Source organism: Ornithorhynchus anatinus, chromosome 21 (assembly GCF_004115215.2).
Source record: "Ornithorhynchus anatinus isolate Pmale09 chromosome 21, mOrnAna1.pri.v4, whole genome shotgun sequence".
Taxonomy (NCBI): domain Eukaryota; kingdom Metazoa; phylum Chordata; class Mammalia; order Monotremata; family Ornithorhynchidae; genus Ornithorhynchus; species Ornithorhynchus anatinus.
This window is the reverse complement of record NC_041748.1, coordinates 16,379,232-16,399,570: the sequence shown is the minus strand read 5'-3', so window position 1 is coordinate 16,399,570 and position 20,339 is coordinate 16,379,232. Positions and strand designations below refer to the sequence as shown.

The window sequence follows — 20,339 nt, the reverse complement described above, 5'->3', positions numbered from 1 at the left end:
TGGGGGCTGGGTTCAACCCGATGATTTTGTACCCTCCCTGGAGGTTGGACACATCGTAAGTGCATAACAAATACCATCACATTCCCAAGTGCTCAGTACAGCATTTGGCACCCAACTGGTGTTCGATAAACCAGATTCCCCTTTTGCAGGCAGCAGGAGGTTCCCGCTGGGGCAGAGATACGGAGGGAAGACCGCCCTGGGTCACCCCAAATTCACCCCCTCCCCAGACCCCGAGATGCCTGGGGAATCCCGCTGCCAGAGAAAAGAAGCGGGGCGCTTCTGGGTCCAGTTTTTTTTAATCCTACCCTCGGAAGCCCGGCCTCTCCTTCCCCCGACTTCTCTCACCTTCGAACCAGCGTGAGAGAACGCGGCGAGGCCTAATGGAAAGGGCATGGACCTGGGTTCAAATTCACAGGGCATGGGTTCTAATCCCAGCTCTGCCGCTTGTCTGCTGTGGGACCTGGGGCAAGTCACTTGACTTCTCTGGGCCTCAGTTACCTCTGTAAAATGGGGATTGAGACCATGAGCCCTCCATGGAACAGGGACCGCGGCCAACCCAAGTAGCTTCTATTAGCTTCTCCGGTGCCTGGAACGTAGTGAGCACTTAACAGATACCATAAAAAATAAAAGACAAAAACATTTCGGTGTCCTGTGGCTTGTTTTTTGGGGGGATAAGATGGATTCTCTCACGTCCATGCTGGTGCCGTCCTGCACCGCCAAGACGTCCCCACTCCAGAAAGCCACTCATGAGGCGAAAATAAAAGCCCGACCGATGACTCGTTAGAACACAGGCCCGAGTTTCTGAAGGAGACTTAACAGAGCACCCACCCTCTCAAATCGATCGGGAGCATTTACCTGAGTGGCCAACTCTGTGCCGGGCACTGTACTAGGCACTGAGGGAGACTATGACAGAATGATAACGGGCCCACTTCCTGCCGCCGGGGAGCTTACGGTCTAACGGGGGGAGGTAATCGCTAAAGTAAAATCCACGCAGAAGCGAGCAGTGAAGGGAACGGAGCACGCCTGCCCCGGGAATGCTCCTGGCTCCCTCCTGGCCTTCCTTCAGTCCCAGAGAGGAGGACGGGATAAACAAAGAAAGCAAGCTGCTACCAACAGGGAGATGGCAGAGACAGTGAGGGAAAGGGGAAGAAAAAAAGGCTTCGGGGCTAGAGTGGTGAAAAGAGGGGTCTACCAGTTCTGCTGTTTTGACTTTCAAGTTTTAGAGCCCTTCCTTCCCTCCAAACATCTCTCTTCCAAGGATAAAGAAATAGAAAATCAGGGCAAAAGATCCCTCCTCCCCCAAGGAGAGCTGGCGTTCGCTTGGCCACGTGAGATGGAGAGAGGCCACGCAGCCTGGAGCGCACCGCGTCTTTCCGCTTGCAGGGGGAAGGGGGCGGCTCGCAGAGGGCGCTCGGATTGGTGATCAGCCGCCGGTCCGGCGATGGTATCTAGTGAGCACCGACCCTGTGCTAAGCACTGTACCGAGTGAGTCGGGAGCCATTATGTTACCCGCAGCCGACGTCCGCTGCTACTAGAGAGCCGGTAGGCGCTGCGGAGATCATTTTCCACCTTGGACTGACCCAGGTGGGTGGAGTTCAAAGCCATCCAACCCCCTGACTCAGTGCAGAATGATAAATGATAATCACCGTAACTGTGGTATCTGTTAAGCGCCGACTATGCGTCGAGCACTGTACTAAGCGCTGGGGGAGATGCAAGACCATCAGGCCCCACATGGGGATCAAAGTCGAAGTAGGAAGGAGAAGTACTGCATCTCCATCTGAATCTCAGATGAGAAAACTGAGGACCAGAGAAATGAAGTGACTTGCCCAGGGTCACACAACGGACAAGGGGCAGAGCCAGGATGAGAACCCAAGCCCTCAGACTCCCAGGCTTGGGCTCTTTCCGCTAGGCCACGGCTGCTTCTCAAGGCAGAAGGTAGGCAAGACCAGTAGTAATAACATTAACAACAACAATAAAATAACATTTGTTAAGTGCTTACTCTGTGCCAGGCACCGTACTAAGCACTGGATAGATAAAAAAGATGATCAGGTTGGACACATTCCCTGTCCCACATGGGGCTCAGTTTCAATCCCCATTTTCCAGATGAGGTAACTGAGGCCCAGAGAGGAAAAGTGACTTGCTCAAGGCCCCACGGCAGACAAGGGCGGATTCAGGATTAGAACCCGGGTCCTTCTGACTCCCAGGCCCGTGCTCCATCCACTAGGCCATGCTGCTTCTCAGTAGACAGGAAGAAGCTTTAGACTTTTTGAGTTTCTTGAGGGCAGAGATCACATCTCCTTGTTCCCACTGAACACTCCAAGTGCTTAGTACGTGCTCTGCACACAGCTGGTGCTCAACAAGGACTACTGATTGGTTTAGGAGCATTTTCTAAGGACCAGGATAAATGCTCCTTTTATTTTTAATGGTATTCGTTAAGCACTTACAACGTGCCAGGCACTCCACTGAGCACTGGGGCAGATCCGCAATCACCAGGTTGGACACAGTCCACGACCCACGTGGGGCTTATGGACTTAGTCCCCATTTTACAGATGAGGCAACTGAGGCAGAGAGAGGTTAGGCAACTTGCCTAAGTCACGCTGGCCGAGGAGCAGCGGAGTCGGGGACGAGAACCCAGGGTGCTCTGACTCTTGGGCCCGGGCTCTACAGCCTTGGGCCACGCTGCCTCTCCTCATCACGCATGCCTGCCTCCATGGCGGGGGCCAGGAGAAACGAGCGTTGCCTAGCCACGGCGCTTCTCATACGTGTGGCCTGCTCCCAACGGGGGGATGGGAGGGAGAAGCGACGGTTGCCAGGCCACGCCTGCCTTCACCTCACGTGTGCCCACTTTGGGGGGGGAGGGCAGGAGAAGCCTTTGTTTCCACAGTTCGGTCAGCCGGCCTCCCATGCTCGCTGCCCTCAGATCTTTCAATGAGGCATCTATCGAGTGCTTACTGGTACAGAGCACTGGACCACCATACTCAGCGATCCGGGAGAGCCCGATACATTGGAAATGGTGGACACGTTCCCTGACCGTAAGCAGCTTACGCCTAGATGGGGAGCACACAATAAAGCGAGCTCTCGGAACGGTAAGCAGTTCAACGCATGTTCAGGTTTGTTTGCCACACACAACTAGAGTAGGCAAGCTTCCTGTCACGGCTGAAGAGATACAAAATGGAGGCTCTTGGGGCCCGGCTGCTCTTCGGCCCCTCACCTCCCCCCAAATCCCCCGCTCCCTTTTCACCCTCGGGCCAGAGGTAAGCACTTCTGCTCCTCAGCAAATGAAAAGTCTCTTATTCGGCCCGGAGGTGGTGAGGGATTGATTTAAATAGAAATTTCCCCAAATCCCCAGGGGATGAAGACTTGGAGGCCTTTTCCCCGGGAAGCACCGCGGGCCGCGGTGTGATCGACGGGAGAAAGGCTAAGCCCTTCTCTCTCCCTGGACTTCGCTGTCGACAGGAGGGGAAAATCCGCCTCTTGGCCGACGGAACAAAGGCTTCGGTCGCCGCTTCCCCACCCCCGCCAAGGACACTTCTGGCCGTTGGAAAGCCCTGGCCTCGACATGTCAGAAAAAGCCTCATTACCTAGTAGGTCTGCACCTTCATCCACATCCCCGATGACTTCGGATCCCGCAGTGGACAGCTCGTGGTACAGGGAGTCGGTGTTGATGCCGAACGCCTTGTTCACGATTCCCTGGGTCGGGCTGCGGGAGAAACCGGGGTCGGGAGTGGGAATGGGGAGACCCGAGGAGATGATGTCCATCTGTCCTCCCTCTGGATCGTGAGCTCATTGTGGGTAGGGAACCTATCTGTTTATCGTTCTGCTGCACTCTCCTCAGAGCTTACCGCAGTGCTCTGCACACGGGAGCCGCTCGATAAATACGACTGTCTTCCCGTCGAGGGCGGGGAGTGGACAGATAGGCTCCCGTTATACTCTTCTGCGGGCTTGGTCCGGCGCTTAGAACAGTGCTCAACACACAGTAAGCACTCAACCGATACCACTATTATCACAGTGCTCGGCCGGCCCTCTATCGGTACCATCAGGGAGCGGAGGCGGGGTGTTTCTCAGCGTGCTCCCCGAGGAGGATCGATTGAACGAGGGCAGGGTTGCCATTGGATTTCCGGCTCTCGGACCACCTGTCGGGTGGGTGGAGGAACGAGGGCCCAGGGCTGGAGGAACCAACCCCCTTCCTCTCCACTGGCCGCCAAGTGGCCGTCCGGCCCCCGCCCGACCCGCTCCCCGATCCAACGCTAACCCCTGACCTCCATCCCGACGTTCCCGCCCGACCGGTCCGGGCTTCCCCGTGGGAGACGGACCCCCCCCGCCACCCGGTCCCGGGGTAGGGGGAGGCTCATACCTATTTCCCGTGCGTTCCAGCCGGGGCTCCTGGCACACGTCCAGCTCTGGCGTCGAATCTATGATGTCTTGGACGTCCGACCACTCGTCGCTGCTGCCCATACCTCGAGGAGACACGGGAAGATGACTCTCGTTCTCCGAGCTCGCTGTGTGCCTCTTCTACTAGACTCTTCCCAGTACTTAGTCCAGTGCTCAGAGCACGGTAAGCGCTCAGTAAATACCACTGACCGACTATCGAGGAGACCGGTCGAGCGCCCTTCCCTAGCCAGAAGAGGGTAGCGGCTGAGGGGCATACCTCTAGCAACCCTTTCAGGAAAATAATGATGGCGTTCGTTAAGTGCTTCCTAAGCCTGGGCCTGGGAATCAGAGGACCTGGGTTCTAATCCCACCTCTACCACCTATCTGCGGTGTGGCTGCTTAACTTCGCCATGCCTCCATCTCCTCCTCTATAAAATAGGGATTCGATACTAGTTCTCTCTCTTGCTTAAACTGGGAATCCCATGCGGGACCGGGACCGTTTCCGACCTGCTCAGCGCGTACCTACTTCAGCGATTAGCACAGTGCTTGGCAAGTAGTAGGTGCTTAACAGATATCACGCTAATCATAATGAAAATGATGATAGCAATAACAACGATAATGATGATAATACTGATGATAATACTAATAACAAAGGCAATGGGCGGGCCCACCGGAGCAGCGGGGGAAGATGTCACCTTCCGGTTGGGCCCGGACTCCCGCTGGGCCGGCATGGGTGGGGAGGGGAGGGGGCCAGGGCTGGGCCGGGGTCGGCGCGGACGTACCGATGCTGACGTTCCTCATCTCCTGGGTGACCTGCACTTCCATGTTGCGGCTGTTGCGCTTCTCCCGTGCCCGTTTGCTGTTCTTCCCTCCGACACCGAAGTCGCCCAGGGGCTGCAGGCTCTCGTTCAGGGGGGTGACGGCGGCGGAGGGCACCGAGGACGTCGGCGTGTTGGACTTGGTGCCCGTGGTGCTGGGCGTGGCGGGGGCCGAGGACTGGCCAGACTCAGACATCTCGTCCTGAGGGCACTAGGGCACAGGCGGGGTACGGGGGGGCCAATGATGGACGGCACCTCCGGGCACCTGGGCTCAGTCCCCGCTCACCGCTTTGGGTTTTGGGGTCGGTCAGCGGCAAACCTCGCCTCGTGCCCAGGCAGCCTGCTCGGACTGCCCTCCCAGGGCACCAAAGCTATGTTGAGCTCCCTGAGGGCAAGGAGAGCATCTACTAACTCTACCGCACTTGCCCAAATGTCTACTACAGTGCTCTGCACACAGTGGACTTGCCAGCTCCTCAAGGACAAAGACCATGTCTACTAACTCCACTGTTCCAATAATAATAATAGTTTTTGTTAAGTGCTTACTATATGCCAGGCACTGTATTTCACGCTGGGGGGGGGCTACAAGAAAATCGTGTTCAACACAGTCCTTGTCCCACGTGGGGCTCAGTCTCAATCCCCATTTTCCAGATGAGGGAACTGAGGCCCAGGGGAGTGATTTGCCCGAGGTCACACGGCAGACAGCCGGCGGCATGGGGATTAGAACCCACGACCTTCTGACTCCCGGGCCCGGGTTCTGCCGCTACACATTGCTTCTATCTAAGCACTCGTTCATTCATTCAGCAGTATTTACAGGGAGCTTCCTGTGTGCAAAGGACTGTACTGAGTAGTTGGGAAAGTAGACTACAACAATAAACAGTGACATTCTCTGCCCACGTCAAGCTTACAGTCTTCTCTCCCAAGCATTCGGTACAGTGCTCTAAACACAGCAGACCATAAATTCCTTGAGGGCGAGGATCTTGCCCACACTTGGCCAAGTGCTCAGTCCGGTATTCTGTAGCCAGGAGGCATTCCCTAAACACTGCTTATTGACTGATGGATTAATTCAAGGGCTCTTCTGGAGTGACAAGTGGGGCGGGGCCTAGTGGGGGTCGGGGAAGAGTCAGGCTCTAATCCCAGCTCAGCCCCGTTTGACCTCGGGCAAGTCACTTGACCGCTCTGGGCCTCAGTTTCCCCCACCATACAACGGGGATGACATCCCTGCTCGCCCACCCTTTTCGGCCCAGGTGAGAAGCAGGATGGCCTGGCGGAAAGAGTCCGGGCCTGGGAGTCAGAAGGTCATGGGTTCTAATCCCCACGTCACCGTTTGTCTGCTGTGTGACCTCGGGCAAGTCACTTCACTTCTCTGGGCCTCAGTTCCCTCTTCTGGAAAATGGGGATTGAGACTGTGAGCCCCACGTGGGACAAGGACTGTGCTCAACCCGATTTGCTCGCGTCTACCCCAGAGTTGAGTACAGTGCCTGGCACATTGTAAGCACTTAACAAATACCCTAGTTAGCATTATCATCTGAGTTTTCTGAGTGCTTGATCCCCGTGAGCTCGTTGTGGGCAGGAATGCGTCTGTTTGTTGTTATACTGTCCTCTCCCAAGCGCTCAGTACAATGCTTTGCACACAGCAAATGCTCAATAAATACAACTGAATGAATGAATGAATGAATAGGGAGCCACTACTAAGTACCACGGCTACTGCGGGCCATTAAAAATCTTTGGAAGAGACCTCAACCAGGACTTCCTCGGAGAGAGGTCTTCATTAGGTAAGGGGCGGGGACCTAGGAAGAAATGCAGCCTGACAATCCCCCGAGCCCCACCGGGGCTTCCCGGGGGCCCGGCGCAGAGCTCGGGCGGGCGAGGCTCCGGGCCTCTGGAAATCGCCTCGGCCCACGGGGCTGCCCGCCTTCCCACACCACGACTTGGGGTGATGACCGCGACCCGAGGTGAAGAATGGAGCCCCTCCTCCCGACCTCCCAAAGGACCCCCAGACGCCCCCCACGACGCCAGCGGTGCACTGGGATGACCATGACTCTGCGGTGAAGAATGACATTGCCACCCTTTGCAGCTTGGAGGTGGGGGAAGGGGACAGAGGGCGGTCCCGGGGTTGGTGGGAAAAAGAGGGTGCGGGTGGAGCCTTTTTGGGAATCTCTCTTCCTCCTGGCCGGGCGGGTCGCTCTGGGGACCGGGAGTGGGAGCAACCGGCTGGAAGACTGGAGCCAGCCGGGCGTCTCGGGACTTGGGTGCCCGACTCCCCTCTCCGTACAGAGCTCTCCGCCCATCTCCCCCTTGAGAGCGGGAGCTCCCCGTGGGCAGTCGACGGGGTCACCTCGGTTTGGGTCTCGTCCCCGGAGGGCGCATAATAAACACTACCGTCGCTAGGTGTGGGCCTCTTCTCCACTCTATTCCGTACCCACCCAGGGAACCCAGCGGCTTCAAGATGGACGCCCCCTGGCACCGGCCGGGGATGTCTGATCGGAGGAGATGGAGGGTTGCCAGAGTAACCACAGCACCCAAAGCCCGGAGCCTGCCTTGCCCTCTACGTCCCAGAGAACCCTGCTCTCGCCACCACCACGGCCAGCACCACCTTGGACGACTGGTCACTCTTTCGCCCAGCGTCCCCGGAGGGGCAACCCACCCCCCTGAGCTTCCCATCCCCTTAGACAGAAAGTAACTACCTGCTCACCCTCCCGGGAAGCAGAGCCAGGTGGGCCCCCGGGCTCCGGCCCCTACACTGCACTCAACTATTCTTCTTCCGGTGTCCGTTCAGAATTCCTCCGGTCCACGGGGAAGAATCTGCGAGGCAGAAGTTTTTCCCCAGTGTCCCTTGCTTTGGTTGTTCTTTCCCAGGCCCTCAGTCCAGCACTCTGCACCGGGTGGGCGTTGGATAAATAGCATCGTGACAGCTACTGTTATTACTTCCGTGACAATGGCTATTAAGACTCCTCCTCCTCTGGGAAGGCTGAGATGAAGAGGGGAGTTGGACTCAAGTGATGGACAGCCAAGCTCCCGGGAGACCTCTGAAGGCAGATTCGGTGGTTCTCCCCAACCCGCAATAGAGCATGTGTGAAGGCCTAGCCTGTGAGGTCCGGGCCGTAGCTTCCCTCAGGACGGGTCACCAGGCCTGTTTCACTGGGGGGGGAGGGGTCGGGATCGGTCTCCCCTCCTGGGATCTCATTTTTCCCGTGCCGCTGCCGAGTGGGACAAAAGTCATCCTTGGGGTGCGGGGCAAGGCAGTGGCAGCTGTGCCTACATCTGGGTTGATATCTATTTTCCCCCATCTACACGGCTTGTTGTGGGCAGGGAATATTTCTGTTTATCATTGTATTGTACTTTCCCAAGCGCTTAGTACAGTGCTCTGCACACGGCAAGCGCTCAATAAATACGAGTGACTGATTGAATGCATTTCCCTGATTTCTACGTGGGCCCTCAGCGCTGGCTCCCACCCTGGGTTTTTGGGGCTCTGTCTCAGGGGCCTGCCTTTGGGGGGGATGCCTTGGGGTTGGCTCCTTGTTTCCTGAAGACGGTCCCGGGGGACCGTCTAGGACTCCGGACTCTGCCGTTCCCAGTCAGTCAGTCAGTGGTATTTACTGAGCGCTTACAGTGTGCGGAGCACTCTACTGAGCCCTTGGCAGAATACGACATCACAATGAACGGACACATTCCCTGCCCGCAACTAGCTTCCTCCAGAGGGGGAGACGGTTGTTAATATAAATGAATTATTTATATTAACTTATTTTTCCCACAGGCTATACTCTGAGAAAGTCCCACAGCAGGGTGCTCTTTGCTTATCCTTCCCCACCCCGTTCCCAGAAGGCCAAAGGAGGTCGCCGGTGACCAGAGGTGTGACGTCCACCTCGACCCCCATGGTTACGGCCCGACCTCACCCTGGCTGCTGGCCGTGGCGGGACTGGAGGTATGTCTCTCTCCCCACCCCCTCCAGCCACCCTGGGTCCAGCTGTTAGCGGCGGGGTGACAGGAGCGAGGGTGGCCCAGGAGGCGGGAGAACAGGGGCCTCTGTAGAGGCTGGCTGGAAGGGATCGTCGCGACGCACTGAGCTCCTTCTGCCTATTTACACCCCCGCCCCCCAGCCTCACAGCACTTACGTCCCTCTCCGCAATTCGTTTATTTCCATTAATGTCCGTCTCCCTCTCTAGACTGTAAGTTCGCCGTTGGCAGGGAATGTCGCCGTGGGCAGGGAATGCGGCTGTTATAGTGGGCTACTGTACTCTCCCAAGCGCTCTGCACACCGTTAAGCACTCAAATACGACTGACTGACTGATGACCAGGTCTTCCCCTCGGGGGCTGTTTTCCAGAAGCCGCCCTCTTTCTCCCTGGTCTTCCGGGGGGCTTCTTGACCGCCCCGCTACCCCGTTCGGTGCCTACGGGCTCTCTCCTTCCGCGCTCTTTGTGGCCCGGCTTCCTCCCTGACTCCCTGGTAGCCGCCGAAGCCGCCACTCACCCACCGGCCCCTGTCCTCGGCCACCACTTACCTAACGGCAAACCTCTCAACCTGCTAAACACCAATGTGGGGCAATGACCTCCAAAATGCACTGCCAAACTCTGAGCAGTCACTTCTCACCATGAGTAGGCACAACTGTTTGGTTAAAACACTGAAAATACAGTACATAAAGAAAAAAAACACAAACAAAAAAAAATTAAAGAATTAAAAAAAAAACACAAACACACACACACACACTTTAAAACCTAAGGCATGAAATTCAATGGACAAAAAAGAACCTGAATGGAATTTCTCAGAGGAAACCAGAACTAAATGGACACTCACGGATGAAAAAAATAATAAAAGGCCCAAAGATGCTGAAGATGAGAAATGCAGGTCACGGGACAGTGCCAAAGAAAGTTGGGAGAGGGAGAAAGAGAGAGGAGTGAAGGTGAAGGAGTTGGTGCAGACTCTTCATTGCCAGACTGTCAAGCTCATCCATTCCCTCCCGAACCATAAATTCTTACAGCTCGACCCCTACCCCTCACCCCCAAACCCAACTGCCCCTCAGGTGGGTCCAGGAGAGGAAAGAAAGCCTCTGCTCAACTTTCCGCACCTCGAGGGTTGGGGATGAGGCCTTCTTACTCGACTGTCCCAGGCGCTTACTATGGTGCTTAATCCAGAGTATGGATTAAGAGCTTCAGACAGCGGAGCCCAAGTCCCAGCCAGGAGCGGGACCGGGATCTTAGGAAGAGTCAGCCGGTCCACCCCTCCCTCTCTGGCTTGGCATGGCAGGGTGGCACGGGTCAGGCCCTTCGCGGGCGGGCGTCCCAACTCTGGCCGAATGATGGGGGGGAGGGGGAGTCTGAGGCAAGCCCCGCCAGACGACCAAACGAGAGCGAGATCACCTCCCTCTCTCCCAGAGAGCTGGCAAAAAGCCGCTTCAGCCGAACAGGAAGAGGACAGTTGCAGAGTGGGCAGCGCAGATGCAGCAGCAGAGAGGAGGCCTGAACTCTCCCCCTGCCCGAAAGACGGTCTCCGATATCACCCGCTCCAGATCCCCCTTCATGGTAGGTTTCTCCGGACCTTTCGGCCCCACCCCCAGCCCCCGCCCCCAAATCCCACCCGCACACCGAGCCCCGTCTTAATCTGCTCCCGGATGGTGACGCGTCCTGCTCTGTCCTTGCTCTTCCTGCCGCTCTCCCTGCTTCCCGCCTAGCCGCTCCCCCTCAGACTGCCTGCTCCTTGGGGGCGGGGAGTAAGGGCCTTGCTACCGCCGCGCTCTCCCGACGCCGGGTATGGTGCCGAGGACTCAGTTGGTCCCGAGTGGCGCGCCGGGGGGGCTGTGAGAATGTTGGCTCCTCGTGCGCAGGGAGCCCAAGGACTTGGGACGGTGCCTCGCGCTAGGGAGATGCTGCCGACCCATTGGACTGTCGAGCGACGGTCGGTCTAGGACTGAGGGTGCGGCCCGCTGAGGGGGTGACACTGTTTGCAATCTGGGGGGCCCGGGCTCTGGGGGAGAGTCGCAAGACTCCTTCGGTGGCGGGCGGGGCCCTTCCCGGGAGCCCCTCTACCAGAAGGATGCTTAAACGGGGACGTAGGTCCATCGCTTCTCTCGTCTCAGAACCATCACGACCCAGAGCCTCCGGCCCGGTTCCTCCCCATCCCGCGGTCTCGGTTGTGGCGGAGGCCCCGGGTCGGCCCCGGGGGAGGGGAGAAGCTGCAAAGGATGATGGACCCGGGCCACCGGGCTCCGACGTCATGAACACGGGGACGCCACAGACAAATGGGGGGGTTGGGGAGGGGAGGGAGGGGAGACCCTCGGGTCCGCGACACGACTAGTAAACCTTGTAGCTGGAGTTGGACTGCAGCTGGCCGAGGTCACTCAGGTGCCAGTGGTCCACAGTGGGGATGACCTTGCCCCCTATCTGTCCACGTACCATTCCGTCGGCGAGGGGGAACACGTTGAGAGAGGTGGGGCGCTCCTTCCTGGTGGACCGAGGGGAAGAGGAGGACACAGAGAAGGGAGGGGAGAGGGGCCGGTTAGAGCTGGGTGCGGGTTAACAGGAAGAAATAACCCTGGTCGTTATTAAATTAAATGGAATTCTTCCTCCTTTTGGGGACAGCAGGTCCGTCACACCCCAAGAAGCGACGGGTGGACCTGGGGGCCAGAAGAGTTCGATGCCAGACCCCTGCCTGAGGCATTTCTCCCAGCTTCCCAAGTCTCTCTCGGACTACCGTGTGGGCTAACAGAAAGAACCCGGGCTGGGGAGTCAGAGGACCCGGGTTCTGATCCTGGCTCCTGTCACCAGCCTGCTGTGTGACCTCGGGCTAGTCGCTTCACTTCCCTGGGCTTCAGTCTCCTCATCTGTGAAATGGGCATTCAATTCCTGCCCTCCCCTCTGCTCTGACCGCGAGCCCCACGTGGGGCGCGGACTAGTTCCGACCTGACGATCTTATATCTACTCCAGCAAATGCCACAGTTATCGTTACCATCATCACTACCATTAGTAATAATAGTACGAGAAACAGCTCAGCCTAGTGAAAAGAGCAGGGGCCCTGGGATCACGGGACCTGGGTTCTAATCCCAGCCCTGGCAGTTACTTGTTGGGTGACCTGGGGCTGGTCAGTTCTTCTGAGCCTCAGTATCCTCAACTGGGGAAGAGTGGGGATTCAATACCGGCTCTTAATCAATCAGTCATATTTATTTATTATTTACATTATTTATTTTTTATCCTATTTACTGAGCGCTTCGTACCTGCAGAGCACTCTAAGGCACTTGGGAGAGTACAATGGAACAGAGTTGGTAGATATATTCCCCTTCTCTCTCCTGCTTATACTGTGAGCCCCATGTGGGACGGGGACTCTGTCCCACCTGATTAAACTGTATCTACCCCACGCTTAGAACGGTGCTTGCCACACACTAAGCGCTTAACAATAATAATAATAATAATAATAGCGTATCTCTTCTAACACCTACACACTTGCGAACTCACCTCCCTCGGAGCGCTTCTGACCACATCAGCTTTCCTGCTCTACCTTTGAGGCATTCACTTAGACATATATCCCACTTCTCCTTCCTCCTATCTGCAAATGACTTCAGTGTCGGTCTCCCCCACTGGACCGTCAGCTCCGTGAGGTCAGGATGGGGACTTCTACCTCAGCTGGACTCTCCCATGAGCTCAGCTCAGGGCTCGGCGAGCAGAAGGTGCTCGGGATATACTAGGAAGGCCCCTTTCCCTCCCCCTCTCCTCTAGCATGATGTCCACTCATCCTGAGCTGCTGAGATGAGCCCCCAAGGTGACCACTGTAGGTTCCCCCACCCGGCTAAGCCCCCCGGCCCCTTCCGGGCCGTTTCTCTGCTCTTCCAACTGCCGGGTGGCATTAACTTGGCCCGTCTATCCCGTGGCGAAGGCAGGAATAAAAGCCACGACCTCTGACTCCCAAGACAGGGCTCTTTCTGCTGAGCCATGCTGCTTCTCGTAGTCATAGCAGTTTGAGACGCAGGAAAGGTTATAGTGGCCGTGACAGTAGAAATAGTACAGTAGTAAGAGTCAGAGAAGTCACCGAAGCAGTAGTAACAGAAACAGAAATAAGCCCCAGACTGAGCCCCCTTTTCTCTGCTCCCCCTCCCCATCGCCCCGACTCCCTCCCTCGTCTCTACCCGCCTCCCTACAGCTCTTGTCTCTCTATGTACACATTTATTATTCTATTTATTTTAATAATGAAGTGGCTAGATTTATAATTCTGTTTATCGAGACTGATGCTGTTGATACCTAGTTACTCGTCTGGATACCCGTCTTCCCTCCTTCTAGACTGTGAGACTGCTGTTGGGTAGGGATGCTCTCTGTTTGTTGCTGAATTGTGCTTCCCAAGTGCTTAGTACAGTGCTCGGCATGCGCTAAGCGCTCAGTCAATACGACTGAATGAATGAGTGAAATAATAATAACAGTAATTATGGCATTTGTTATGGCTTACTATGTGCCAAGCACCGTTCTAAGGACTGAGGTAGATAGAAGGTCATCAGGTTGTCCACATGGGGCTCACAGTCTTCATCCCCATTTTCCAGATGAGGTCTCTGAGGCCCAGAGAAGTGAAGCGGCTTGCCCAAAGTCACAGAGCAGACGAGTGGCGGAGCAGGGAGTGGAACCCATGATCTAATCGGCGCTCAGCAAATACCGTCAATGGCGATGACGGTGGTCTCCGATCCCAGCACCACCTCCGACCTCACCCACCGTGCAGCCTCCCAATGCCGAGCCAGGGCCCTACGAAGGCCGCGGGCCGCCTGCGTCTGGACACTGGGAGCCCCGGGATCGAAGCCGGGGGCGGGTGGGGGGGTGGGGGACCGCCCTCCGGAACCCGCCGCCTGGCTCCTTGTCTCCAGGCCGGGCGGCAGCTGGGGCCGCCCGTCTATCCCCGCCCTCCCCGGGCCCTAGAGGGCTTTACCTTTTCCTCCAGTGCTGGCGAGGACTGTGGTGCGCGGGGGACAAAGACAACAGCCACGACACGGCGGCAACAGCACGAAAAGCAAGACGAGAAAACAACCATTAGAGGGCGAAGGTCATGCACGCCCCTGTGTGCGCGTCTGATCGCGCCGGGCCGTCACCCACTCGGGGCGAGGCTCGCCGCTCGGACTATACAAGCGTATGTGCGTTTGTCTGTGAGCTCAATGAACCTTGCATATACCTGTGTGCCTATACCTATACATGTGCACCTGTGTGCATATGTGCGTGTGCACGTCCGTAGAGCCCGCTCACTGAACGTTGCATATACACGTGTGTGTATATATTGTGTGTGTGCACAGCCTGCTCGGTGAACCTTGCATATGTGTGTGTGTGTGTGTGCGCGTGTGTGTATGTGTGTACAGCCTGCTCACTGAACCTTGCATATATGTGTGTACACGTATGTACGTATTTATCTTTACCTTAATGTGCATGGGGGTGGTGCATGAGTGCGTGTGTGTCGACACCAAGACACAACTGAGCAATGAGAGTCATGCACTGAGACAGCCCACTCTGCACAATGGGTGATTAGCTGAATGAACACATACTCACGCACAAATGTTCTCACCACGAGACAGGATGGGCAGTGGCACCCGCTCTGGACGGGCAATATGCCACGAGCAGACCGACTCCGCCCATTCGGGGCGGCGGGCGCCCAAACCACTGACCGCCTCGGGGAGGACCCTCTTTCTGCCAGAGGGCACACGGTGCCCGCCTCGGCCTGAGGGGTTGGGATGGAAAAGGAAGGTGCTCTACCACTCCAGGGATTGGAGGAGGGGACGGGGGTCTCACCCACGTGCCCCCTGGCAGGGGCTGGGCCCCGGGAGAAACCTCCAGGGGGCTCCGCCCCCCCAGAATAATAACATTATTGACAATAATCATAATAATACTGACAGAGAAAACACAATAGGTCATCATCATCATCATCTTCCCTAAACCCAATAAACCTGGTTCCAGGTCCCAATTCCTGAACCTGGGCAGCTGAGGAGGCCTTTCTGCAAGCATGTACGTGTGTACACATACAAACACACAAATACACACACACATTCCTTCATCAGAAAGGCCGGCCCCTCTGGGCCTCCAAGACCCACTGCCCGCCAATCTCCATGAACCTGTAGACCCCGGCCCCGGTCAGGCCGTCTTCTCTGCAGGCACAGAGAGGTGACATGTCGGAGCCTTTTAACCTTCCCCTCTTCCCCCGCAAGCTTTCCGCAGCATTCCCGGAATTCCTCCTGGCCCTGAAGAGGGAGGCCTGGACACTCCTGGGGGGAGTTACGGCCCGGGGAGGGCCTCGGGACGCAAACCTGATTTCCCTCTAGCTCGGAAGCTCCTGGTGGGCGGGATGTGACCGCTGGTCGGGCAGGGAAGGCTGCAAGGCCTGAGGGCGAGGGCGTGAGACCCGCTCACCTCTCTGGGTCTCCGCTGGCCCAGCTGCAAAATGGGGGCGAGGGACCTGGTCTCCCCAGCTCCCTCCTTTCCCTCTTATACTGCAGGGGATGGGGACCGGGTTTTGACCTGATCCCCAGCGCTCCCCACGTAGAAATGTATTGACTGTTACATCTACTGTTGGTGGTGTTTTATTGTAATTATTTCTTACTATTTATACCTATTGTTATATTGTATTTTCCCAAGTGCTTAGTACAGTGCTCTGCACAGTAAGCACTCGATAAATATGACTGACCGACTGAGTGACTGGAGGAAACGGCCAAACCAACCGACAGACTACCGATTACCAGAGCCGTCCTTAGCCAGGTAACGAAACCCATTTGGCTGAAGAAACGGCAGCCCCCGGGTGCGGGGGAAGAGGGTTGATTTGTCCAGAGCCAAAACGCAGAGGGCTCAGTGAAGGGAGAATCTGGCTCTCACACTTCCCCCCTGGGTCTATTAATAATAATAACTGGAGCATTTCTTAAGCGCTTACTGTGTGTCAGGCACCGTACTAAGCGCTGGAGTGGATACAAGCGAATCGGGTGGGCCTCGCAGTCTCGATCCCCATTTTAGTAATGATAATAGTGGCACTTATTTAGCGCTTTCTAAGTGCCAGCCCCATATATGTCACTGGGGCCCGGGGAGGTGAAGTGATTTGCCCAAGGTGACACAACAGGGAAGCAGCAGAGCCGGGATTAGAAACCAGGATTAGAAACCAGGACCGTCTGACTCCACGGCCTGTGCTTTAGCTGCAACGCCAGGCTTAAATCCCTCAGTCCCACCCCGCCGGCCATTCCTATCAGAAGGGCGTCCTCATCCTCACCTCCATCCTCTTCTTTGAGGTGCTAATTATCTTACACCCGCCTCCCCCTTTCAGCGGGGCTGAGAGCTCCTCGGGGCCAGGGCCCGTATCTTCCAAAGTTACTTCCCTAAATGTCTTTACATTCCACTCCTTCCCCTTCTCCTCAGTCTGATGTGGGCCTCTCCCCGGAGAAGGTGAGCTCCTTGTGGGCGGAGATGGTGTCTACGGGTTTTTCCAAGAGTTTAGTGCCGCATTCTGCAGATGGTAAACCCTCCATAAACATCGCCTACTGACAAGCCCGCAAGCCCGCATTCCGGCAAATGCTTAGTACAGTGCTCTACACATGGAACATACTGCTGACTGGTCGACAGTCCATGGACTTATTGGCTGCCGACTGGCCGGCGGGCCCCCGGAGATCACAGTCCCGGAGGCGCTAAGTAAGATATGCCGGCTACGCCATCAATTATATCAACTGGACCCCGATCGTGTGCACCGGTGAGTCCAAGAGAGGCGGCAGACAGCCCTGCCCGCAAGGAGCTTCTGGTCTAATGGGTGGCCTCGTGGAAAGAGACCTGGCCTGGGTGTCGGAGGACCTGGGTTCTAATACCGGCTATGCCGCTTGCCTGCTGGGGGATTGTGCTTCTCTGGGCCTGTTTCCTCAGCTGTGAAATGGGGATTCGATACTTGCAAATAATAATAACGACACAGAGGTAACTGTGGTACGTGCTAAGCACTTACAACTGTGCCAAGCAATAAACACTGGGGTAGATACAGGATCATCACGTCAAACACAGTCCCTGTCCCGCATGGGGCCCCGGGAAGGATGGGGCCTGTGTCCAACCTGATGTCGTGTCTAATAGTAATAACGATAATAATTTTGATATTCATTAGGGGCCTACTACTTGCCAGGGACTGTACTAAGTGCTGGGGGTAGATACCAGCAAATCGGGTTGGACACAGTCCCTGTTCAATGTGGGGCTCACGGTCTCAATCCCCACCTCACAGATGAGAGAATTGAGGTCTAGAGAAGTGAAGTGACTTGCTCAAGGTCACCCAGCAGACAAGTGGCGGGGCCTGGATCAGAACCCACAACCCTCTGACTCCCAAGCCCAGTAGGCCCCGCTGCTTCTCTATCCCAAGTGTTCAGTATAGTGTTTGGCCCAGAGTATGTGCTTAACAATATTATGTAATTATTATTCTTATTATTCCAGAGGAGGCGGGAATGCAACCGGAAAGCTTGGATCGGAAGGAGTGAGAGACCGACACCCAGACAATTCCTGGGTGTCTGAGTCGCTGAGGTTCCCCTCAGGCTCCGCCGGCCGCGGCCGGTTGGAGGGGAGGCCTCGGAAGGCGGTTTCCTTGCCCTGGGCTCCCTGGCCGTGGCCGTGGTCGGCGGGGAGAAGGCTCGGGCTGGCCGCGCCGTGGCCCCTCAACTCCCCGGCCTCGTACCTCCTCCCAGGCAGGCTGCCCTCCGATTGGCTGTTTCCTCCGCCCTGCTGCATCTTGGACCGCTCGATGTGCTCCACGTAGGTCTGGATCATCTAGGAGAGAGCAAAGACCCCGTCACCATGGTGCCAGCGAGGCCTCCCCACTCAAAGAGTGGCACCTTTGAGTGTGACGGATGCCCCCTTTTAGCCCACCGGGCCCCTGGTGCTGCTCTGGCCTGCGGTGGGATTGGGGGGGGGGGGGGGTCCTCTGTGTAGGTTTCTCCGTTGGGCTAACCTTTCTGTCTCTTTCTCAGACCATCTCTTTCGATATCACAGCGGCAGGCAGAGCCTCAGAAACGGGTCTTTTTCTCTCCCGTCTCTTCGGGCGCCCGCCCTCTGCCGCTCCTGCCCATCTCCCGCCCCAGGGCTTTAGCCGAGGCCCTGCTGAGTGTGGCCATGCAGCCCAACCGTGACTGGGCACGCCGACACGCTGGCTTCCTCTGACTACGGTCTGGGGCACCGAGGGAGGACATCGGGGTTGGAACCACCCTGCAGTAAGGGAGAGAGAGGCTCCCAGAGGATGAGTTCTTCGCCCGCTCATCATGGGCAGGGAATGGGCCTTATTGTTGCACTGTCCTCTCCCGAGCACTCAGTACAGTACTCTACACACAGGAAGCGCTCCATAAATATGACTGACTGAATGAATGAGGGTCATCTGGCTGAGTGGGGAGGGCGGAGGGAAGTCCCTGGGCTCAAGGCAGGGTTAAGGAATCGACTGGGATAATGATAGCCGGGAAACTCGTGCATGGCCCACCCCACCCATCCCCTGCCACACACCGCTGCTTCATCCTCACAGCTCCCACGGCCTGGGGGAGGGGACGGGGGATGGCGGGGGTGGACTGACAATGGTTCCTCAGGCCCTGGCACGTTCTAGCTGTGTCGCGGGAGGGTGGACGGGGGCATGGAGAGCGGGCGGGCCTCCGACCCCGGGTACCTCTGTATGGCGCTGATGCAGGGCGTTGTACTCTTTCTTCATCTCTGACTCCCGCTCCTCCAGCCGGGAAACTGAAACACAATTTCTCATTAGTCCCGGTGTCCCGCTCAACGGGGAGGCTGGATGCCACCCCTCTGCCGCCCTCTTCCCGCCACCCACCGGTCCAGTCTCCCTGGCGGCCTCTGGGGTCGCCCCATGGCCGCCGGCTGCCGTCTCGGTGGGAGCGCCTCCTCTCCCCCTCACCCCCCGATAGGAGGCTCCGGGGCTGCCCCATGGCCGCCTCAGTGACTCAAAATCAGAAACGGGGTTCGGGACTCCCCCAGCGAGTACTTGAGATCGGCGAGGACCTGCCCGTGAGCCTCGTGCCGCTGGAAGGGGTCCGCGGGCAGCCGAGGTCCGGCCATCCTGGGTCTCTGGAAAGGATGGCAATAGGGGCGCCCCAGGGCCTGAATGAATGGCCTCGCTCTGGGGGAAGCTGGAGGAGGCCGGGGAGTAGGACATGGCTCTGTTTATCGGTTAAATTCCGACGTGGGTCTGGGGCACGTTAACGGGCCGGGCCTTCTCCGTGAAGAGCGAGGCTCGCCCCTCAATCCCGGCGAGAGGCCCCAGCCTCTTTGGACCGTCGAGACCTTCAGCTCCTTACGGGCAAGGAATGGCTCTGCTAATTTGGTCACGCTGGACTCTCCCAAGACCTCAGCACAGTGTTCATGACCTTGGACTTTACTGCCCTTTCCTTGCAGACCCTAAGTCCCTGAAGACAGAGATTGTCTCCACCAATTCTATACTATCGTGTTTTCCCAAACACTTAGTCCAGTGCTCTGCACACACTAGGAGCTCAGTACGGTCCTCTGGGCTGTCAGCTCACTGTGGGCACAGAACTTGTCTGTTTATTGTATTATACTCTCCCAACTGCTTAGTCCAGTGCTTTGCACGCACTAAGCGCTCAATAAATACAACTGAAAGTAGTATCGCTGATTCAATGACTGACTGTTCTCCCAAGTGCTCGGTGCGGCCTGGTGGAAAGAGCAGAGGTCTGGGAGTCGGGTGACCCAGGTTCTGATCCCCTCTCGGCCACTGGCCTGCTGGGGGACCTCGGACAGTCACTTAACCTCTCTGGGCATCGGTTTGCTCAGCTGTGAAATGGGGAGGCAGCGTGGCCTAGAGGAAAGAGTACAAGCCTGGGACTTACGAGACCTGGACCTAGGCAACGAAGCAGTGCTACTGATTGAGCACACACAGTGTGTGAAGCACGGTCCTAAACGCTCAGGAAAGTACATTACGATGAGGGTTGTTAGACGCTTTCCCTGCCCACTCCACTTGCCCGCGGTGTGACTTTGGGCAAGTCACTTAACCCCTCAACATCCTCATCTGCTAAATGGGCACTCAATCCCCATTCTTTGTCTCCCTTAGACTGTGTCCAATCTGGCTGCCTGTACCCCGGAGATCGGCACAAAAGGCATACCACCTTATTCTTATTCATATTCTTCTTCTTAATATTATTTTATTATTATTACGACTTGCTCTCTCCCCTTCTTAGCCTGTGAGCTCCC

At 56.8% G+C, this 20,339-nt stretch overlaps 1 protein-coding gene across 13 annotated transcripts in view; it reads right to left on the bottom strand.

The window, feature by feature from the left end:
• MAPK8IP3 (mitogen-activated protein kinase 8 interacting protein 3) overlaps positions 1 to 20,339 on the bottom strand; it is a 54,064-nt gene that overhangs the window by 22,237 nt on the left and 11,488 nt on the right. For 7 of the 13 annotated variants that reach the window (XM_029048950.2, XM_029048953.2, XM_029048956.2 and 4 more), the window contains exons 3-9: positions 18,790 to 18,860; positions 17,818 to 17,909; positions 14,083 to 14,106; positions 11,484 to 11,625; positions 5,154 to 5,400; positions 4,355 to 4,457; positions 3,582 to 3,700 (exon numbers count right to left, since the gene is read on the bottom strand). In XM_029048950.2, coding sequence (XP_028904783.1) covers positions 3,582 to 3,700; positions 4,355 to 4,457; positions 5,154 to 5,400; positions 11,484 to 11,625; positions 14,083 to 14,106; positions 17,818 to 17,909; positions 18,790 to 18,860 — 798 coding nt within the window. Of the gene's footprint in view, positions 1 to 3,581; positions 3,701 to 4,354; positions 4,458 to 5,153; positions 5,401 to 9,688; positions 9,778 to 11,483; positions 11,626 to 14,082; positions 14,107 to 17,817; positions 17,910 to 18,789; positions 18,861 to 20,339 lie in introns of those variants that run through there. The other 6 variants (XM_029048958.2, XM_029048960.2, XM_029048952.2 and 3 more) reach the window with 4 other exon arrangements.